This window comes from Nanorana parkeri, unplaced genomic scaffold, assembly GCF_000935625.1.
Source record: "Nanorana parkeri isolate BGI_ZX_2015 unplaced genomic scaffold, ASM93562v1 scaffold799, whole genome shotgun sequence".
Classification (NCBI taxonomy): Eukaryota; Metazoa; Chordata; class Amphibia; order Anura; family Dicroglossidae; genus Nanorana; species Nanorana parkeri.
Window position 1 is genome coordinate 113,069 of NW_017307067.1, and position 18,470 is coordinate 131,538.

Sequence of the window (18,470 nt, forward strand, 5' to 3'; positions counted from 1 at the left end):
AGTGTGTGTGTGTGTGTGCGTAGTGCTGATTTTTATTATAATGTATATTGTAGTCCCGCATAGCTGGTGGTATTCTACATTGCTGTATGATGATTATACGGTAATGAATGCAGAATAGCTCCAACTATGTAGGACTATAAGTCCCAGCAATGCATTATAGTGGGGGGTGCTGCGGGTATTCTGCATAGCAGACTTTTATTATAATGTATTGCTGGGACTTGTAGTCCCGCATAGCTGGTGGTATTCTGCATTGCTGTATGGTGATTATACAGCAATGCAGAATAGCACCAACTATGTAGGACTACAAGTCCCAGCAATGCATTATATTTTTAAGTAGGGATACACCACTGCCAATACTGGGCATTTTCACAAGTACTCATAGTCGTGAAAATGCCCCGATACTAAGCGCAGATACCGGTGTCCTGTCAAGAACGCCGACGTAGTCGAATTTGCTGACCTCAGCATCTTGCGCACAGACCAGTATTATTTAGGAAACCACCATTTACTACATACATAAAGTATTTTGTTTAAATTGTTAATTGTGACCGTTAATAATATTCCATCCGTCATTTACTGCCATGGACGGTATATTATTAACGGTCACAATTAACCATTACAAACGAATACTTTGTAAATAAATGGCGGTTTCCTCGTTAATCCTGTCTGTACATAAGCGTAGGTACTGGGTCAGCGTTCTCGACAGAACACCGGCACTAAAATGTTTTTTTTAAAAAGGGTGCCTGAGGCCCTGCGCTTGCTGGAGACCTCGGCAGCCTTCCTGTTAACCATGCGGTGCCATGGCGGTTGGGGGGGATGTCAGTCATTTTGGTGTCACCCCCTCTGATGGTGTCACCCGGAGTGGGCTGCACCCCCCCCCTGCATCCCCCTTAAGACACCTCTGCAAACTCCCCATTTAATCTCAGACCTTTGTGTGGAATCTTACATTTGGTGGATTGGTGTATGTTAAGGTCCTGTTCACACGACGTCCGTATTCTGTGCTGACCTGATCCGTACGCTCTGCACTAAATATGTATCCCTGTGTGTTTTATGGGCTACAGTTCTCACGTGTGCAGTCCGTTCCGTTCCTGACTGAAAAAATACTGCATGTCACATTTTGTCCTGTCAGAAAACGTTCAGGAAACGCACGAACGCGTCAAAAACACAACGCAAACGGAACGCAATGCAGCTAAGCAAAAAAAAAAAGTATTCTTGCTCCACTTTTTATGATGTCATCATCGTTGGACTTCCTGGTTGTGGTGGAGCATCAGAGGGAAAACCAGCCGTCATGACTAACATGGTCCTGGACATTGAGCGATTCGTCGGATCGATGGAGCATGCGCCAATCCTCTACGACCTCCGCCACACACAGTTTAAAAATGTGCATCAAAAAAATAAAAATTGGATAGATATAGCATCAGAGCTGTATGATGAATACACATACACAAATACGAATACATACACAAAGGGAAGTAGATGTTACGAGAGGGCGGAAGTGACCTCAGAGGAAGAATCTGCATACTGACCGCCCCACGGCTTTAAAAAAAATAAAATAAAAATGAACTGTCAGCATCCGGACCGAAAACACATCAAAAACGCACTGCATGAGTAGCACCGCGTCTGCAGATTCGCACCTGAAAATCATGTGAACAGGCCCTAAGGCCTTGTTCACACCAAATGCAGAGCAGATCTGCACGAGTCTCTGCACACGCAGTGCAGTGGGTTGTGCCGCGTTTTTGATGCGTTCCGGGTTCCTGGTTAAAAAAATAAATATATATTTATTTACTTTAAAATGGGCTTTCAGTGCGTTCCAGGCGTTTGCATACATTTTTGATGCGTTTGCATGCGTTCCAGAGCAGGTAAAATAGGGCCTTCTGCAGTTTTTTCACCTGCTCTGGAAAGAACGCTGTGATGTGAACTGGAGCTAAAAATACCATTTGGAATACATTGGACGCAGTTTTGCTCCGGTCTGTAACTGCTTTGCTCCTGGAACAAGCTTGCTGTGAACAAGGCCTCAGTGTACATCTGGTGAAAAGACATGTTACATGTATAGTAAGGCCAATGTAAACAATCTGACACATCAGACATGGGAGCTGGTAACTCAGTGGATTTTGGTCAATAGATTTCACACAAAAATAAAAAAATTATAATTGTAAGACAGAATTACCCAAAGAAAACCTTCACTGTTTGTCCTTACAAAAAGATATTGTATGTATTACATTGTTATCTTAAGTAATGCCAAAGTTGTTGCAGAATGAATAGACCCAAGGGTAGAGATTTCTGCGGTCCCTAGGCAGTGTACAGGCGTGAGTGATGAAGTGGTGAAGAAGCTGACTGAGGCGTGTTTTATACTTGCTGTGTATTACAATGAATAAATCCACCTCTATAGGATCTATGTCCCTGCTTTACAATGGAAAACGAGTGAAGAGCACCCTCTAGTGGTATGATTGTGCCATTACAGGCAATCACCAGGCTTTGGTGCTGTAATAATAATGTGAACACCAGAGCCCTTGGTTGGGGAATTCCTTTCAGGATCCTTAACAGCATCAGTCTGATCCATTAATAGAGTTGCACCCAGCATTCTAGGCCGGCCAAAGAAAGGAGCAATATTAATGTAATAAGTTACCCTGGGTCCTGTTATGTTGTATTTGATGAGTCATGTTTAAATCCAATGTGGATTATCCATCCAATCTGTGTGTATCTTGAAGTCTGCAGACAATGTTTGTATTTTAACCCCCTTGGTGAATAGACGGTGGTCTTTATATTACGATCCTTTTTGATATTTTTGTACCAATAAAATACCTTTTAACATATTCAATTGTCCGTCCCGTGCCATCAGTGACCTCTTGGATTGGCCAATTCTGTATAGCCAACCCTCCCAGTTTTTCTTATGTAGTTTTGGTCACGGACTCGGTAGATAAGACTCATTACATTACAGAGGGCCATTTATTTCAAAGACCGGATCTCCGGGAGAAAAATGACCTTTTTCTAGATTCATGCACCTTTAAGCCTTCTATTGAAGTTCCTGTCCATATACCTATGTTTTTCAGCCCTACTGCATATCAGCCCTGATGAAGGGGGCTTCTGGATCCCTCAAAATGCATTGACCATTTATATTATACTTACCATAAAATCCTTTTCCTGGAGTTCATAAATGGGCACAGGATTCAGTTTTCATAGACAACTGAAAATTGCCTGCAGGTGAAATTGGACACATGCAAACAAAAAAGCTGTCACCCAGCCAGGTATAACCCCTCCCACTTTCTTTATGCTTCCATTTTGTAGAAAAGCATTATTAGGGGACACATGATTCAGTAGTCATAGACAATTGGGATGTCCAAAGCAGTCCAACTGAGGGGTGGGTAATAGTAAAACAAAACACAAACAGGCTCACAATAACAACAAACATTAGATCTGGTGTCAGCCTGCAGCTCAAAGCCGACATATGAGGCCTGAACATCTACCTGGTAGAACTAACAGGGTTATGCAAAAAGCCCGAAAGGCACTCACAGACTTTGTAGAGTGCACCTTGACAGGAAGAGGGGAAACCTTGTCTTTAGGACCATAAGCTTGAACAATGTCCTATTTGAGCCACTGAGAAATGGTGGAGGGAGAAGCTGGTTTCCCTTTGTGGTGACCATTAGGAATGACAAAAAGAGAGTCAGCCTTTCTAATAGAAGCAGTGGCTGGGAGGTGGTTGCTCAGCACAACTGTATCCAGGCAAGGAATTTTTTTTTCCTTTGGATGTACTGGAGTCGAACAGAGAGATTGAAAAACAATGTCTTTGTTGAAGTGAAACATTGAAACCACCCTAGGAAGGAAGGAGGCTCTAGGTCTCAATATGACCCTGTCCTTGTGCAGGACCAAAAAGGGTTCTTTATAGGACAAGGCTGCCAAGTCAGACATACACCTCACAGAGTTGATGGCAACAAGTAACACAACCTTGTGAGTGGGTGTAAAGGAGGATATCCTGAATAGATCCAAAAGGCGGTTGTTCAAGTGGTGACAAAACAAGATTTAAATCCCATGAAGTCACAGGTGGATGTACAGGAGGGGCATATGAAAGACACCCTATATAAAGGTCTTGACCAATGAATGATAGGCTAGTGGTCTTTGGAATAAGATTTAAAGGGTCAAGATTTTCCCCTTGATGGTACATAAGACCAAACCTGATTGCAGAAAGGATAGGATTCTTTCCACTGGGAGATGAGGTCCCTATGACTACCAAGTCCCTTGAATTGATAAGGTGTCTATGATTCACCTAAGCCCTTCAGACTGGCCTCCGTTGTGGTGATCTACCAAGACAGTGGGAGGAAGGATTTCCCCAACTCCACATCTGGATTCCTGAGCCACTAGGCCAGAGATAACTTGGTCCTCAGTTTCAGGGGAGTCGGATTAGGTTTAGTGAAAGGAATAATTCTAGGGCCATCATTAACGGTTAACTCAGCATTCCTCAGGGACAATTTTTGATAGTGTAGTTTGACCGCATTTCATGGCCATTCAAAAATTTGTCTGGACATGTTTGGTATCCATTTAGTGACACAACACTCTTCTGTGTTTTTAGAAGAACTGTTTTGAGTCTCCTGTAGACTGGAGAGCAGACTGTGGAATTACACCCAACATTAGAAGACCATTGCACTTCGAGGTCCAGAGCTTCTCAACCCCTCCACAATATAATGAAAAGAATGTCATAATACAGATTTGAAATTGTATCTTTATTTTAATTTATGAATAAAGTTTTTCAAGTAGATACATTGACTTGTTAATAGTTTCCAGTTGCATCAAAAACCTTTGGTTTGTATAAAATAAAACACCAAACATCACCATGAAATTCCATTTCCAAACAAACAGGTAATATATCATTTTATTTTTTAGATAAAAAAACTTCTATAAGACATAGGAGACAAACACATTTGTTTTGTAAACTATTCTACCTGTAAACCTGAACAAACCCACAAAAACAAAAATCAAACTGCCCTCACCACTAGAATATCAAACATGAAGTTAATGGAAAAGAACAATTATTCTTTGGTATTTGGCACAATTGTATCACTCCTCAATGATTAACAGTAATGCATTACTATTGAACACATGCAGTGCTGGGACCACAGACCAGACATTTAGAATAGTAACTAAGCCAACATTGGAAGATGTGTAAAATTTTGGCACAAGTTAGAAAAATGCTGAAAAGGTCAACAGAATATCTGATTCTAGATTTTTCTGGTAACAATATTTAGGACCATTTACATTATGGGGCCATGAATGTGACATTCACCAAAAATGCACTGCAGATGAATTCATAAATGTTATGTAAAACACATGTCCCATGAAGGCACACCTACAGTGAATGTTAGTTACTGGTTTATAAATATCCCCCTATGAAGTGCTGTATGCAGCACATTTTAATGTGTCAAGGCATGCTGCCTTAAGACAACCCATTCATTTTGAATGGACTGGGAGAAAACCTTATAGCATAACAAACCCACATATGCAGAATATTCATCAAAAAATGACTTTGCAGCTACTGTACACGTGCATTGGGCTGCAATTGTAAATGATTGGCAATAAAATGCAAATTGTATGGTGCATGCATGTGTATTTGACCGTGTGTTACCGCACTGCATCAGTGTGAATGAGCTTTTAACTAGTGATATATATCACACATGGGTGGGTCTTCCTAAGACGTTTGGTCTACCTGGTACAACCTTGGTAAAATATCAGACATGCACTTTACCATAGAAAGAAGAGCAAGTGTTTTATTCAGAATTCTAATAAAAGAACAGCTCTACTTGGAGACTCAGGATCTCATAGGCATTTGTTTTTACCTGCAGCTTTGTCCTGGTTTTCCAGTGAAGCCAGAGACATCTGTGTGTACCCCTCGCTACTCTTGTGTATGATCACTTACCCTCTAGTGTCCTGAGCTGCATACAGAGATTTTTATAATGACTAAACTAGGAGGCCCACCTACCGCAAAGTGGTAAAAGCTGGAAAATCGTAAACTGTTCCTGTAGTCACAGAGTCAACAATAAACTGCCTCTTATCGCTGCCATTATCACACCTGAAACCATTCTCACTACTGCCACATTTGCTGCTCCTCAACACACGAGGGCCGCTATCACTGATGTGTTTGAGAACAAACTGGCCTTTCCGGTGAGGGGTTATCAAGTAAGAGCTCAGTGTGCTGGGAAGGTAATCTTGAGTTAGTGTTTAAATCATACGTAAAGTGTATAGAAACCCTAACAATGAACTTCTATTTGCTCCCTTCTGGTCTGCTAAATATCCTTTTAAAAGCATTTTGTTGTATCTGATTAATAAGTGCAAAAATATACCTGCTGACCTCAGAGATTCAGAGCTGTCCTGTGCTCTCTGCCTGTGTTATCTCAAAAGCCTATTAAACCCCCCCCCCCCCCCCACTCTTATCTTGCTACAAGTCAATTAGTGTCTATGCTTTGGAGACAGTGGGTGTGATTGAGCAGTTTAGCAAAGGACACTTGGCATGGCTGACACCACACGTCCACAAAGGGCAACTTGCTGTGCCATATGACTCATATTCTGAATGCTCCATGATGGAATGTATAGTTTTCTGTTAGAAAGTGTACTCTTACGGCATGCACCATCCATGCATACAGTCCAGAATCTCAGTTCAATCTATTCGGTGTTCTAGTCAATAGTATTTGGAAAAGGAGAAACATCTACAGGCTAGAACACCTAATAGATGGAACCGTGTTTCTGGGCTGTATGCGTGGAGGGTGCATGCCCTAAGAGTACACTTTATGAAAAAGAAAAACCAAACAAACCAAATCTGTGGATTTTGAATAATGAATGGTATCGAATGCATGCTACAGTTTATAACTTGTATTGTAATGAGAATGGACTCATCAGCAGTTTCCTGAAGGTGCAACAACGGAAATGCTTAGGTGTGAATCTGCACTCACTACTGAATGCCATCAAACGTTAGATAATAACTCCTGTGTTTCAGAAATGTGAATATAAAATGTGAATGTCTAAAAGGACAACTATTGGAGTTCCCCAAATTCACTCTCAGCTGCATTCTTTGAGCTTTCATAAATTGGCCCGAGTATTCCCATCCTTCTATGTAATGAATTTATAAAGGGAAGTCACATAGTACAAATACTTGCTGTTTACCAGATATATGCACTGTAATATTTCAGCTTATGCCATACATATAAATAGATGGATGGATCAAAATGTATTAATACACTTCCCAGCAGTGGAAAATGGCTTAAGTCTCTTGATAAGTGCACGAACTCCATTAGTAGAGTATCCATTATGGAGAATATCATTTAGTGTAAAGCAGAGTCTATTGTCTATGTTGTCATGAACAAACTTTGGTTCCCCAAGGTGTATTCCAGTCTAAGCTTCTGACCCAACAAAATGTATCTGACCAACTTTTATAAATGATTTCCAGTTAGGTTACTGAATCATATTAGGACATGCTGTCCTCATACTCATCCAAGACACATTTAGGCTCAGGAACAGTAATATGTTGTCATGCAGCTGCCACTTGTCTCACTGCCTAGAATATCTTTAACTTTGTCATAACAAAAATGTTTTGTCCAGGGAAAATAAAAGAAGACCGTACACAGACAGAAATAAAGGAAATCTGACCCATGACAACTAATCAGAAGCAATGTTTTGTTACCTTGGCTCCTGTAAACTGAAGGAAGGCAATTTCTTGGTAATATGCTTTGCACCTCCTTTTAAAAATGCCAGTTTTTTGTCTTTCACTAAATTCAAACACTTTCCAAGTCACGGGCGCAGATCAGGAAAATCAGAGCGAAATCTGAACTCCAAATCTGCACTGTATTATGCGTGGAAGGTACTGCAGCGCCAGCAACCGATGAAGCAACTAGCAATTTCAGAAGGAGGTCAGCAATGACAGTCTCCATACTTCTCAGAAAAGTTTTTCTTTAATGAGGCAAAGGGGAGAAACCAATTAGAAAGAAACTCGGTCCCCAACTTGTGTACAGGATACATTGTGTGACGGCTTAGGCAGGCCAGTTTCCCATATTTGGATTCGGCATACACTTCCAGCTATTTTCAGAGAACTTCCCTGAAAGCATATACTCACTGCATGAAACCTGTGTCTTTTATGTGCAGGGAATCTGAAGTGCAATTGGGGTCACTGGAAAAGTGCTAGGGTTTGAGATTTGCCATATGGAGATAATCTCTTGCTAAACTGCTAATTTGACCAATTTTGATTGGTTGAGCAATATAATAGCATATCATTGCTCCCCATCAAGATATGAACATAGGATCACTTCCTGTGTCTGCAGGTTCCGCTGTATGCAGGTCTAAAGTTGCCCATACACGGTTATATTTTCTTCGTTCAACCTGCAGGCTGAACACAGAAAATATAACAGTTTCCTCCACCAAGAGTCCCCCACTGTCTTCATTGTATTCTGACAGCAGCCAAATGGTGCTTGAAGCTCATTAAATGCAAGGACATTTTCCAGCCAGCTCCTTCGATCTTCTGATCAAGGGATGCTGGGCAGAAGGATGCCAACAGTTTCACCTACTGTGGGCATTTTGGTCAGGTAATGAAGAACCGGACAAAATGTGCATAGTGTATCGCCAGCTTAATGCTCCAAGGGTACAATTAAGTGTGTGTATGTGGAAGGGGGGTGGACAGACTGTTAGTGGACAGATACATTCATAGCCTGGTTGGGCACAGCACCTGGACTGCTCCCTGCAGGTTCTGTATGTGTGTCTGTGGACCTTGTAGTGAGTGAAGCATGGGTACATAGGATGCATACAAAAGCCAGTATAAGTTTCTGAGTACACAGACAATGTTACATCACTGGAACTATGAATGAAGGCGGCAAAATTTAAATACATGGCAGAAGATGCACACCGCTGTATACAAGTAAACAACGCAAACAAAAAAGAGCAATCTAGCCAGCAAGCCAAAGGCAACACAAATACATTAAAAAGGGCTTTTTCCAGTTTGCTTCCAGGCTTCGTTAGCTCCTTTAATGGTCTCTCGCTTGACACATTTCAAGAAACCCTGAAAGCCTTGTTGTTGGGGGGCATGCTGTAGAAAACAAGAAACGGAGTATAAACAGAATGGCATTCAATATCTAAATATCCTGTGATGACTTAAAGGTATACAAATAGCAGTATGAGGGATATAACAATGGGCCATTTCTGCCTGCTATGGAGGAATGTCTGGAAATAGCGATTATCCTCATTTAAAAGGCATGCAGTTAGGTGGAACCATCACCAAGGCACAATTTACAAAAGCATAGTGTATGGTGAATTTTTGTTACCAATTGTTATCCATTTTATAATTAAAAGTATATTTTACAACTCTCTGTAGGTAGGCGCATATTTCGCTGAATTCACTGTATGTAAATGTATCCTGTTCTGATGTATTTTACATGTATTCACAAAGATGGGTTTTGGCTCTTTAAAACACTACTTCCTTCTGTCTGTTAAAAAGTGTGAGTATCCATGAGGTGCCCAATGAGGAGAGCAGGGACGGGAGACTGAGGTGGTGATAAAATAAATCATTAGAATAATACTGATTAATCAGATGGGGTGTTCAATGATTAAATACCCATTTTATGCAAAGAAATAACAATCTGACAATGAACTATTATTGTGAATTAAACATTTTTAGGAGAACATTATTATGAGATTAAATAGTATACGGAGTTAAAATTCATCCATGTCAGTGAACTGAGTCTTTGCCTAGGGAATGTAAACACAGCAGTAAACAGAACTGAATATCAAGGGCCAATCCAAATCCACATTTCAGCAATCTCAGGGTGTCTGATGAAGAATAAATAGTAGCTTTGGGTTAGTACATTTTACTCTGCATTCCTGATTGGAATTTACTGATGTGTTAATTTTGTTAGTATAAAACGTACTACTCTTCCATTTATGCGTCCCTTTATATTCCATAAGTGTATATTGATCTACATATATTACATACGATACTAATTACTAAGCACAGGTGTATAAGCTGGTACTTATGCTTCACCTTCCTGTAAGTATGAACATTGTGTTAGACTGACAAAACTGTGCAAAGCAAGAGAGCTCTGACTGGATCAGAATGATGCATCTCCTTCTTCTAGTCTAAGTGCTGCTGTGCAGGAGATTACAAGAATCGGGTATCCAGATAAATTCAAGGACTTCTGGTTTAATGTAAAAGTACATTTATTATTTTTTTCATGAAGGCCTAACTAGATACAATTGTGATTTAACTTCTACCTGGAATTTGGCTTTACATTTTGCAATATAATGCTGTTTGAACATGTTTGAGACTCTTCATAACTGTACAATACTTTAATTTCCTCCAAATAAACTCACAAAACCTGCAGAGTTATATTACCTTTAAGCCTCTGTGCAGCCTGTTCTTGAGAACGCCCAGGAACTCTCCGTGGCTCAAGCAGTTGTCCCCATCCAGGTCAAAGATCTTAAAAACTGTGTCCAACACGTTTTCTGATAGTTCCTGGCCTGTTGCCACTTTAACAGCTCTCTTGAATTCAGCTAGTAATGATAAATGATGAATAATTACTTTGTACTTCAACATGAGAGAAAGCACAAAAACGGATGTGGACAAATTTGTTGGTACCCTCACAGCTCATTAAAATAATGCTTCATTCCTCCTGAAATAGTCAGCCTATGTAAATGGAGAAAAGTAGTCACTCTTCTGTTTGGTATCATCATGTGTACCACACTGAACATTGAGCAGAGAAAGCAAAAGGAGAGAAAGAAAATTATAGACCAACATGTCAAAAGGTAAAGGCTATAGGACCATCTCCAAGCAGCTTGATCTTCCTGTGACCACACTTGCAAATAATATTATGAAATTTAAGGTCAATGTGAATGTAGCCAAGCTCTCTGCATATGATTGCATATGGTAGACAGAGAGTCAAGTAAAACTTCCAAAGAGTTCCAACTGAACTCCAAAGTCAAGGTACACCAGTGTCTGATCACACCATCCGTTACATTTTTAGATGCTGTGGGCTGAAAGGAAGACTCCAATGTTAAAACAAAAACATAAAAAAGCCACATTGGAGTTTGCTAAAATGCATACACAAGCCACAATCCCTGGAGCATGTCTCAGACAGCTGAGACAAAAGCTGGAGCTAGACTAGAGCTTTCTGGCAAATCACATCAGCTCTATGTTCACAGGCGAAAAATATGAAACTTTCAAAGAAAACACGATACCTACTATAAAATGTGGAGGAGGCATGGTTATGTTTTGGGGCTGTTTTGCTGCATCTGGTATGGGTACCATAAATCTGTATAATGAAATCTCAAGACTATCAAGGAAGGAAACAGCTCAGTGTCAGAAAGCTCAGTCACAGATCATGGGTCCTTTCAACAGCATAATAACCCAAAACACACAGCTAAAACCAAGCAAGAATGGCTAAGAAGAAACCCTTGAGCTATTCTGAAGTGGCCTTCTATGAGTCCTGATCTGAATTCCATTGGATATCTATGAAAAGAGCTAAAACATGTAATTTGGAGAAGGCACCCATCAAACCTGAGATAGCTGGAAGAGTTTGCTCCATAAAGCTGCCCATACACCTATAGATTATCTGCAGATTTTCTACGGTCAGAAAATGTGCAACAGATTCCTCCATCTACGCTAAACTGTGTGTATGGAGGAATCTTCCACTAGGCCAAGCTTCAGTATCTTGCTAGTCGGCCCCGCTGGCTGTCAAAATACCCGAACAATCTGATTGGATGCAGGCACTGTTCAGGTCTTTTGAGAGCCAGCGGGGCCGACTAGCAAGATACTGAAGCTTGGCCCAGTGGGAGATTCCTCCATCCACACAGCTTAGCGTAGATGGAGGAATCTGTTGCACTTTTCCCATCTGACCATAGAAAATCTGCAGATAATCTATAGGTGGATGGCCAGCTTAAGAGTGAGCCAAACCACCCATTGACAGGTGCAGAAGTCTCACTGAGAGCTACAGAAATTGCCCGTTTTCAGGGATTGCTTCTAAAGGTTGTACAACAAAATATTAGATTAAGTATCCCATCATGTTTGTTTATAACATTCATTTGTTTTATTATTGAAATTAATCAGTGGAATCAAACATCAAAAGCAAAGTCTGATTTTGATTAAATATGAAACAATAATGGCTACCAGTATTACATTGGTCATTTTTAGGTTATTTCAGAGAAAATTGTGGCTTCTTTTTTTTGTGGATACCAACAAATATGTCCATGTCTGTATTATGCTTATTGTTAGTAAGTAAAAAAAAGTCAATCTTTAAGTGCAATGCCAGAAAGGTTCTTGGGAATTGGTGGGAATTAGAGGCATACAGCTGAACAGTTCTGCTTGGCATGACGATTGCTGTGCTATAGTTCATTCCTACGGACAGAGCCACTGGCCCTTCTGATGGAGCGGGGCACTCGTATTTTCTTTGTTTTCATGTATAAATATCTGGGACTCTCTACGCCCTTCAAGTGTATTTCCACTTTTGCAGCCACATTTGAGAAAACCCTACTATATGTTTATTATGTGTTCCTATTCACACAGCATACCAAAGTTGTTTCTGTGGAAGAGGCTTTTGTTATATTATGAAAAGTGGAGTTTGTCCCTATGCTTTCCTCTCATTAGCATACAATGCTTCGAGACCTTTAACCCCCTGTTAGGACGGACGGACGGACAAAGCAGCAATATTTAACTTTTTAAAGGTATGCAATGTGAATGAGAAGATCCAATATAAAATAGGTGTTGACCCAATTTGGCTGTAAAAGTGGAAATTGGATTTAAGTACTTATTTTTTCCTAAATGTGCAAGGTGACATTTCTCTTTAAGAAGCCATGAATAGAAAAAAGATGTTTCCCTGTAGACCACGATAGATGAACTTTGGTAATGTTTTGGCTTTTTTATATCATTGAGATACATAAAATCGTAAATAGTTTTAAACCAAAACTGATATCTCAGTATTATGTTGACAGTATAATGCTCACTGCTCTACTCACACCTTACTGCATTCAGGGGCACCAACAGGGAACAGTCCCCCAGATACACTTTACCTGTCTTCACTCTGCAGCTGGGATCGTTCAGCTTTTATACAAACATTACACATATTCTGATGGATTTACCATAGTGAAGGGAGCCGTATGACTATACTGCTTGAAATAAAGCTAAGTAAGATAAGACCCCATCATGGTGGGGAGGGTGGATCCAAAATATCCGTAGAAGATACTATCACTGCATCATAAAATCTTTAAGTTAGAGACTGACAAAGCCAGTTCCCACCAGACAATCAATTCAGTTTTAAATTGACTGAAGCTCGTCATACACTAAATTCTCCGATTGCCCAATCTGATTCAAGAGCTGGCAGTCTAATCTTCTTCAACACATGAATTTGTCAAAGTTTTACAGCTGTTTAAGTTTGGCTTTGTGGCCAGATTTCTTTGCTGGTACAGGTTGAACTGGCATATAGACCATACTGGGTTGAGAAGCACCCATATATGAGTAGATGTATACTTTAACAGTATAAGATTTGCCTTTTAAAGTAGATGTAAACCCTAAGTGAATGACATTCAATTTACTAAAACATGGTGTATCATAAATGTCTGCTGTTTATTTAAATTCCTTTTCTCTCCTTGTTGCATCTGAGTGCTGCAGATCTCCCGCAGCCTCTCTGATGTCTACTGTATATGCACTCTGACAATGGGTGCACTGTACTTCTCAGGGTAGATTTCCAGATGATGACAACAGTAGGTCATACCTATGTAGTGTGCACTGAAATGGTCACTTGTAGTCTTCATTTGAAGCTTGTGTGACAGGGTGACATGAGCACAATTGGGAGACAGGGACAGAACATTGTCAACCTATAACAGGAAGTGCCTAAACAATAATAGGGTTCGTTTTTGTTATTTTGAACCTAAAAACAAATGAGCACTTAACCCTTGCAATGCGGGGGTAGCCCTGCTGCAAGGGTTAATACAAATTCTACCCCGAGCTCTGCTTCAAGGGCTGCTTTCCCCTCTGCTGTAATAACGTGTTTGGTGCGCTCACCTAATTTCACCGCCCTGTTGGCCACACTAAACATCTTCACTGTGATGGAGAAATCCTCCAAGTTGTTCATGAAATGATAAAAGTTCTTAAATTCCTCCAAGCTGATGTTCTAGAAATACAAAGAGTTACAATTAGTGTATGTAGTACAAGCCATGCATTCCATACTACAGGTGAAACTCGAATAATTAGAATATCGTGCAAAAGTAATTGCAGTAAGTGCTGCAAAAGGGGCCCAAACCAAGTACTGAGTACATATGCATGCTTGTACTTTTCAGAGGTCCGATATTGTTCTATGTACAATCCTTGTTTTATTGATTGCATGTAATATTCTACTTTTTTGAGGTTGTGGATTTGGGGTTCTTGGGGTTTTCATGAGCTGTAAGCCATAATCATCACAATTATGACAAATCACGGCTTGAATTATCTTGCTTTGCATGTAGTGAGTCTATCTCATATATTAGTTTCACCTTTTAAGTTGCATTAGTGAAATAAATGAACTTTGCACGATATTCTAATAATTCGAGTTTCACCTGTATTTCAGCATTCCCACTGTCGCAGCTTGATGGGATGGATGAGATCCATCCTACGACATCATGTTTTTAAACAAACTTGACCAATATTGATTGTACTGTTAGAATTTGATTTTTTTTTTTAAAGATCCACTTTGATCAAATAATCTATTAAAATGCATTTATGAAAAAACTTAACTGTGGTCATCATAAAATTCAACTGGAGGTCCAATGGCAGAACATGACCACATTGTAAAGTATGTATAAAAGAAAAGAATGAACTTGCAGAGCTTATTGTTATCATAGTAACGACAACATGAGAGAGACACCTGGCAGACAACAGATTGCTAGAAGGGTGATCAGAGGTAAACATTGCAGTGTTATTTTTATTGGCTCTCATCGTAATAGTTGCTGAACACACTTCGCCTGGAGGAATCCTGGATTTCACATTCTGCCAGTAGATGTCATTGTTCTCCTCATCAGTGAAGAAAAGAAGCCACTCTGCAAAATCCTCCTTTCTCAAGAAGTTCAATCCCTTCGAGAACTGGGCAAACTCCATTTCTTGAACTTCTGTCTGTAAATTCTCCATAAATCTAAAATAATAAAGGATAAAGACATATTAAGAAAACAAAATCTATCCTTCAATCACTGGTACATCTAAGCCAGAACAGGCAAAAAAAGAGCTCTTGCAAGACATATACAAAGAGTGATCTTATTAAAATGTACCTGTAGACTTGGAGCAATTCGTATGTTGTAAAGAAGGTGGGCAGGGGAAGTAGGCACTTGACCGGTTTTCCTTAAAGCCAAACCTGTAAAGCACTGTAGTAGCCAGAGCTACTACAGGGCTGGTACAATCTTCTGGGTGCTGATACTCTGCTGTGTGGCTTTCCCTCTGTTCTGAAAACACAGGGGGTCATTCGCCTGGCACAGCGGCAATTCAGAGAATGCCTAATATTTTTATCAGTGAAAACTACGTATTCTTGGATTGGACGAGGGGCGGATTGTGACATAAATGCCCCCCGCCCAGTCAGAGAAAGCCTTGAATTTATTGATCAAAATACTAGGCTTTTCTGAATGGCCACTTTGCTAAGCAAGCAACCCCCTGTGTTTTCAGAGCAGAGGGGAAGCCAATCAGCTCAGCTCCATTACAGAACCATTGTAAGTATGCAAATTAATGCATACCTAGAGTTCAACTTTAAGGTTTTAGGGTATTTTTTTTACAGTGGTGATACTTAGGCTCACCTAAATGAACACTAAAAATACTCACTTGGGAGAGAGACGCTACTGTTGTATGAAATGCAAGTTGTTCTGGCAGGAAGAGCTACAGCACTTCCTAATAGAGCCAAAGCTTGCCTACCTTAACCAACCTCATGTGCTTTTCCTATAGGCTGGGAATGCTGCTCATCATAGTGATTGACCAATGGTGGGAAGCGGGGGGGGTTAGCAAGCAGCGTCACTAGGAAGTGACAGAACGGCCTGAGAGTCAGAGAAAGAGAGCCTGAGAATTTCTGAGGTTGCTGCAAGTATGTGCATCTTAAAGGAGAACTATGAGGAGAGTGCTTTTCACTCAGCTCATAGTTCTAGCCGACCTGTGACAATGAGACTGTCACAGGTCGGCTCAGTGGATCGGGAAGTGAGCGAACACATACCGGCGTTCGCTCACCTCTCGATCCTGTCACGGCTCTCTGCCGTGACAGGGGAGGGGCTGGATTCCCCCCTCCCCGCTCCGATCCGCCAGCGCTGACTGGCGGAACGGACGGGGGAGGGGGCGGGTACAGCTGGCTCTGCCTCTAGATAGGCAGAGCCAGCTGTCACTCACGCAGCTGGGCGGATCTCGACATCGATGTCAGGATCCGCTCCGGCTGCGGCGTCTCAGTATACCGCGAGCTGTAGCTCGCGGTATACTGAGCTTAGGGTGACGGGAGGACTCTAGTTTGTGTCCTCCCGTTACCCTAAGGAGAACTATGGGGAAAAGCCCTAACCCCATAGTTCTCCTTTAAGTGTTTGCAGTTCATACCTGCTCAAATGAGACCATTTACTAAGTTTAGTTCTCTCTTCTCCTTTCTTTTCCAAAATACGAATCTAACTGGTGGCAATTAGAAACTTCTTAGGGCAGACATCAGGATTTTGGTGTTGGAGACAACACAAGCAGCCTGCAGTGCTTGGTAATACCGCTTGTAAAATACACACAAGGTAATGGTGTTTTCAGGCCACTTTATTGTCAATACAGTCCCCGCCACTGCGCCGACGTGCACTTCTGTAGTCTCCGCCACTGCACCGACACGCACTTCTGCAGTCCCCACCACTGCACCAACACGCACTTCTGCAGTCCCCACCACTGCACCGACACGCACTTCTGCAGTCCCCACCACTGCACCGACACGCACTTCTGCAGTTGCTGCCACTGCGCTGACACACACTTTTACACTTGCTGCAATTGCACTGCCACACACTTCTACAATAGCCGCCATGACACCCTTGCACACTTCTGCACTTGCCGCCACTGATTTAACAGACACACTTTCGTGGATACAGAGGGGCACAAAAAAAATGAATACACGCTTCAACAGTTGTTATCTATACCCTTTTTTAAAACCCGTATTGAATTATGGGAGCAATGTGCAGTATTATGTTTCCTCTAAAGATATCAGTAGTCGCACCATTGTTGATATCATCATGTGACTGTCAGGAAAGAGTCAAAGAAAATGGCGGAGGCACCCTTGACTTTTCGAGCAACGCAAGACCATTTTGAAGTGGTGTTGTGCATTTGAAAATGTGTGTAAAGTTAGACGACAGTGGCGTTGTGAGTTTGCAACAGACCCACCTACACCACTAACAATTGCACCGATTCATGATAAGTTCGAAACCGATGAAACTGTGTGATGTGCACAAGCAAAGATCAGGGAGGCATCGCACAGCAACAAGCACTGCTTCCTCAGATTAGTTGTAGCAACAGTTAACACGCTCACCACAAAAGTCTGTCAAATAATGTGCACGTGAGACAGGAATTAGCAGATCAAGCATACAACGTATTCTGAAGAGAGCACATTGGAAATTTTATATCCCGAGACTGTTACACGCCATTATTGAAGATGACCCTGATCGGAGACTGGAGTACTGCGAGTGGTTTTGACAAACCGGCCGTTCGTGCGCTTTATGCGGATGAGCAATTTTACTTCCAGCAAGATGGCGCACCAGCTCACTACCACTGAGCCGTAAGCGCCTCTCAATGACATTCTGCCAGAACGTTGGATAGGACGCAGAGGTGCTGTTGAGTTCCCTCCACGTTCCCCGGACTTAACACCCCTCGATTTCTATCTGTGGGGAACACTAAAGAATGTGGTATGCTGTAGAAAACCACCTACGCTGGCTGCAATACAGAAAGGAATTAAAATATCAAGCAGAGCAATCCCTGTGGACACTCTAGTCAATGTTGTTCAAGCAGTAGTGCACCGAAATCAAAAGTGTCTGGATGCTAAAGGTGACCACTTTGCACCTAATGTGACTGCATAACTCAAAGAGGACCTACAGCTGTCCTTTGATGTTTATATAAATCTACTAATAAAATTTTTATGCATATATTTCTCATGTTGAAGTGTGTATACATTTTTTTGGGCCCCTCTGTATATACACAGATTTTTTTTACATCTTTCTTGTGTAAGAATTCACATGTTCTAAATATTTAGGTTCTTCAATAAGAACCCGTAGTATAGAAGATATTAATAGAACTTATTTATGAAACTGAAAATCTCAGATAACTTAGTACAACCAGTTAGATTCTGACCTGTACTGGAAAATAAAATCCTATTCTATTTAGGTGTTCTCCGGAAACATTCCTGTAATCTCCTGTAATAACGCCATAAAGCAAATATCTGGGATCTGTTTAACAGAATGACCACCAGAGTATGCTGCTGTTCCATTTAAACTTCTTATATTTTCATGGAGTA

The 18,470-nt window shown here is 41.1% G+C and overlaps 1 protein-coding gene across 1 annotated transcript in view; it reads right to left on the reverse strand.

Moving 5' to 3' along the window:
- Positions 1 to 8,845: 8,845 nt before the first annotated feature.
- Positions 8,846 to 18,470, reverse strand: part of MICU2 (mitochondrial calcium uptake 2) — a 280,638-nt gene continuing 271,013 nt past the window's right edge. Inside the window, exons 9-12 of the mRNA XM_018564948.1 lie at positions 14,945 to 15,116; positions 14,015 to 14,123; positions 10,355 to 10,512; positions 8,846 to 9,052 (exon numbers count right to left, since the gene is read on the reverse strand). Coding sequence (XP_018420450.1) covers positions 8,945 to 9,052; positions 10,355 to 10,512; positions 14,015 to 14,123; positions 14,945 to 15,116 — 547 coding nt within the window. The 3' untranslated portion in view covers positions 8,846 to 8,944. The remainder of the gene's footprint in view (positions 9,053 to 10,354; positions 10,513 to 14,014; positions 14,124 to 14,944; positions 15,117 to 18,470) is intronic.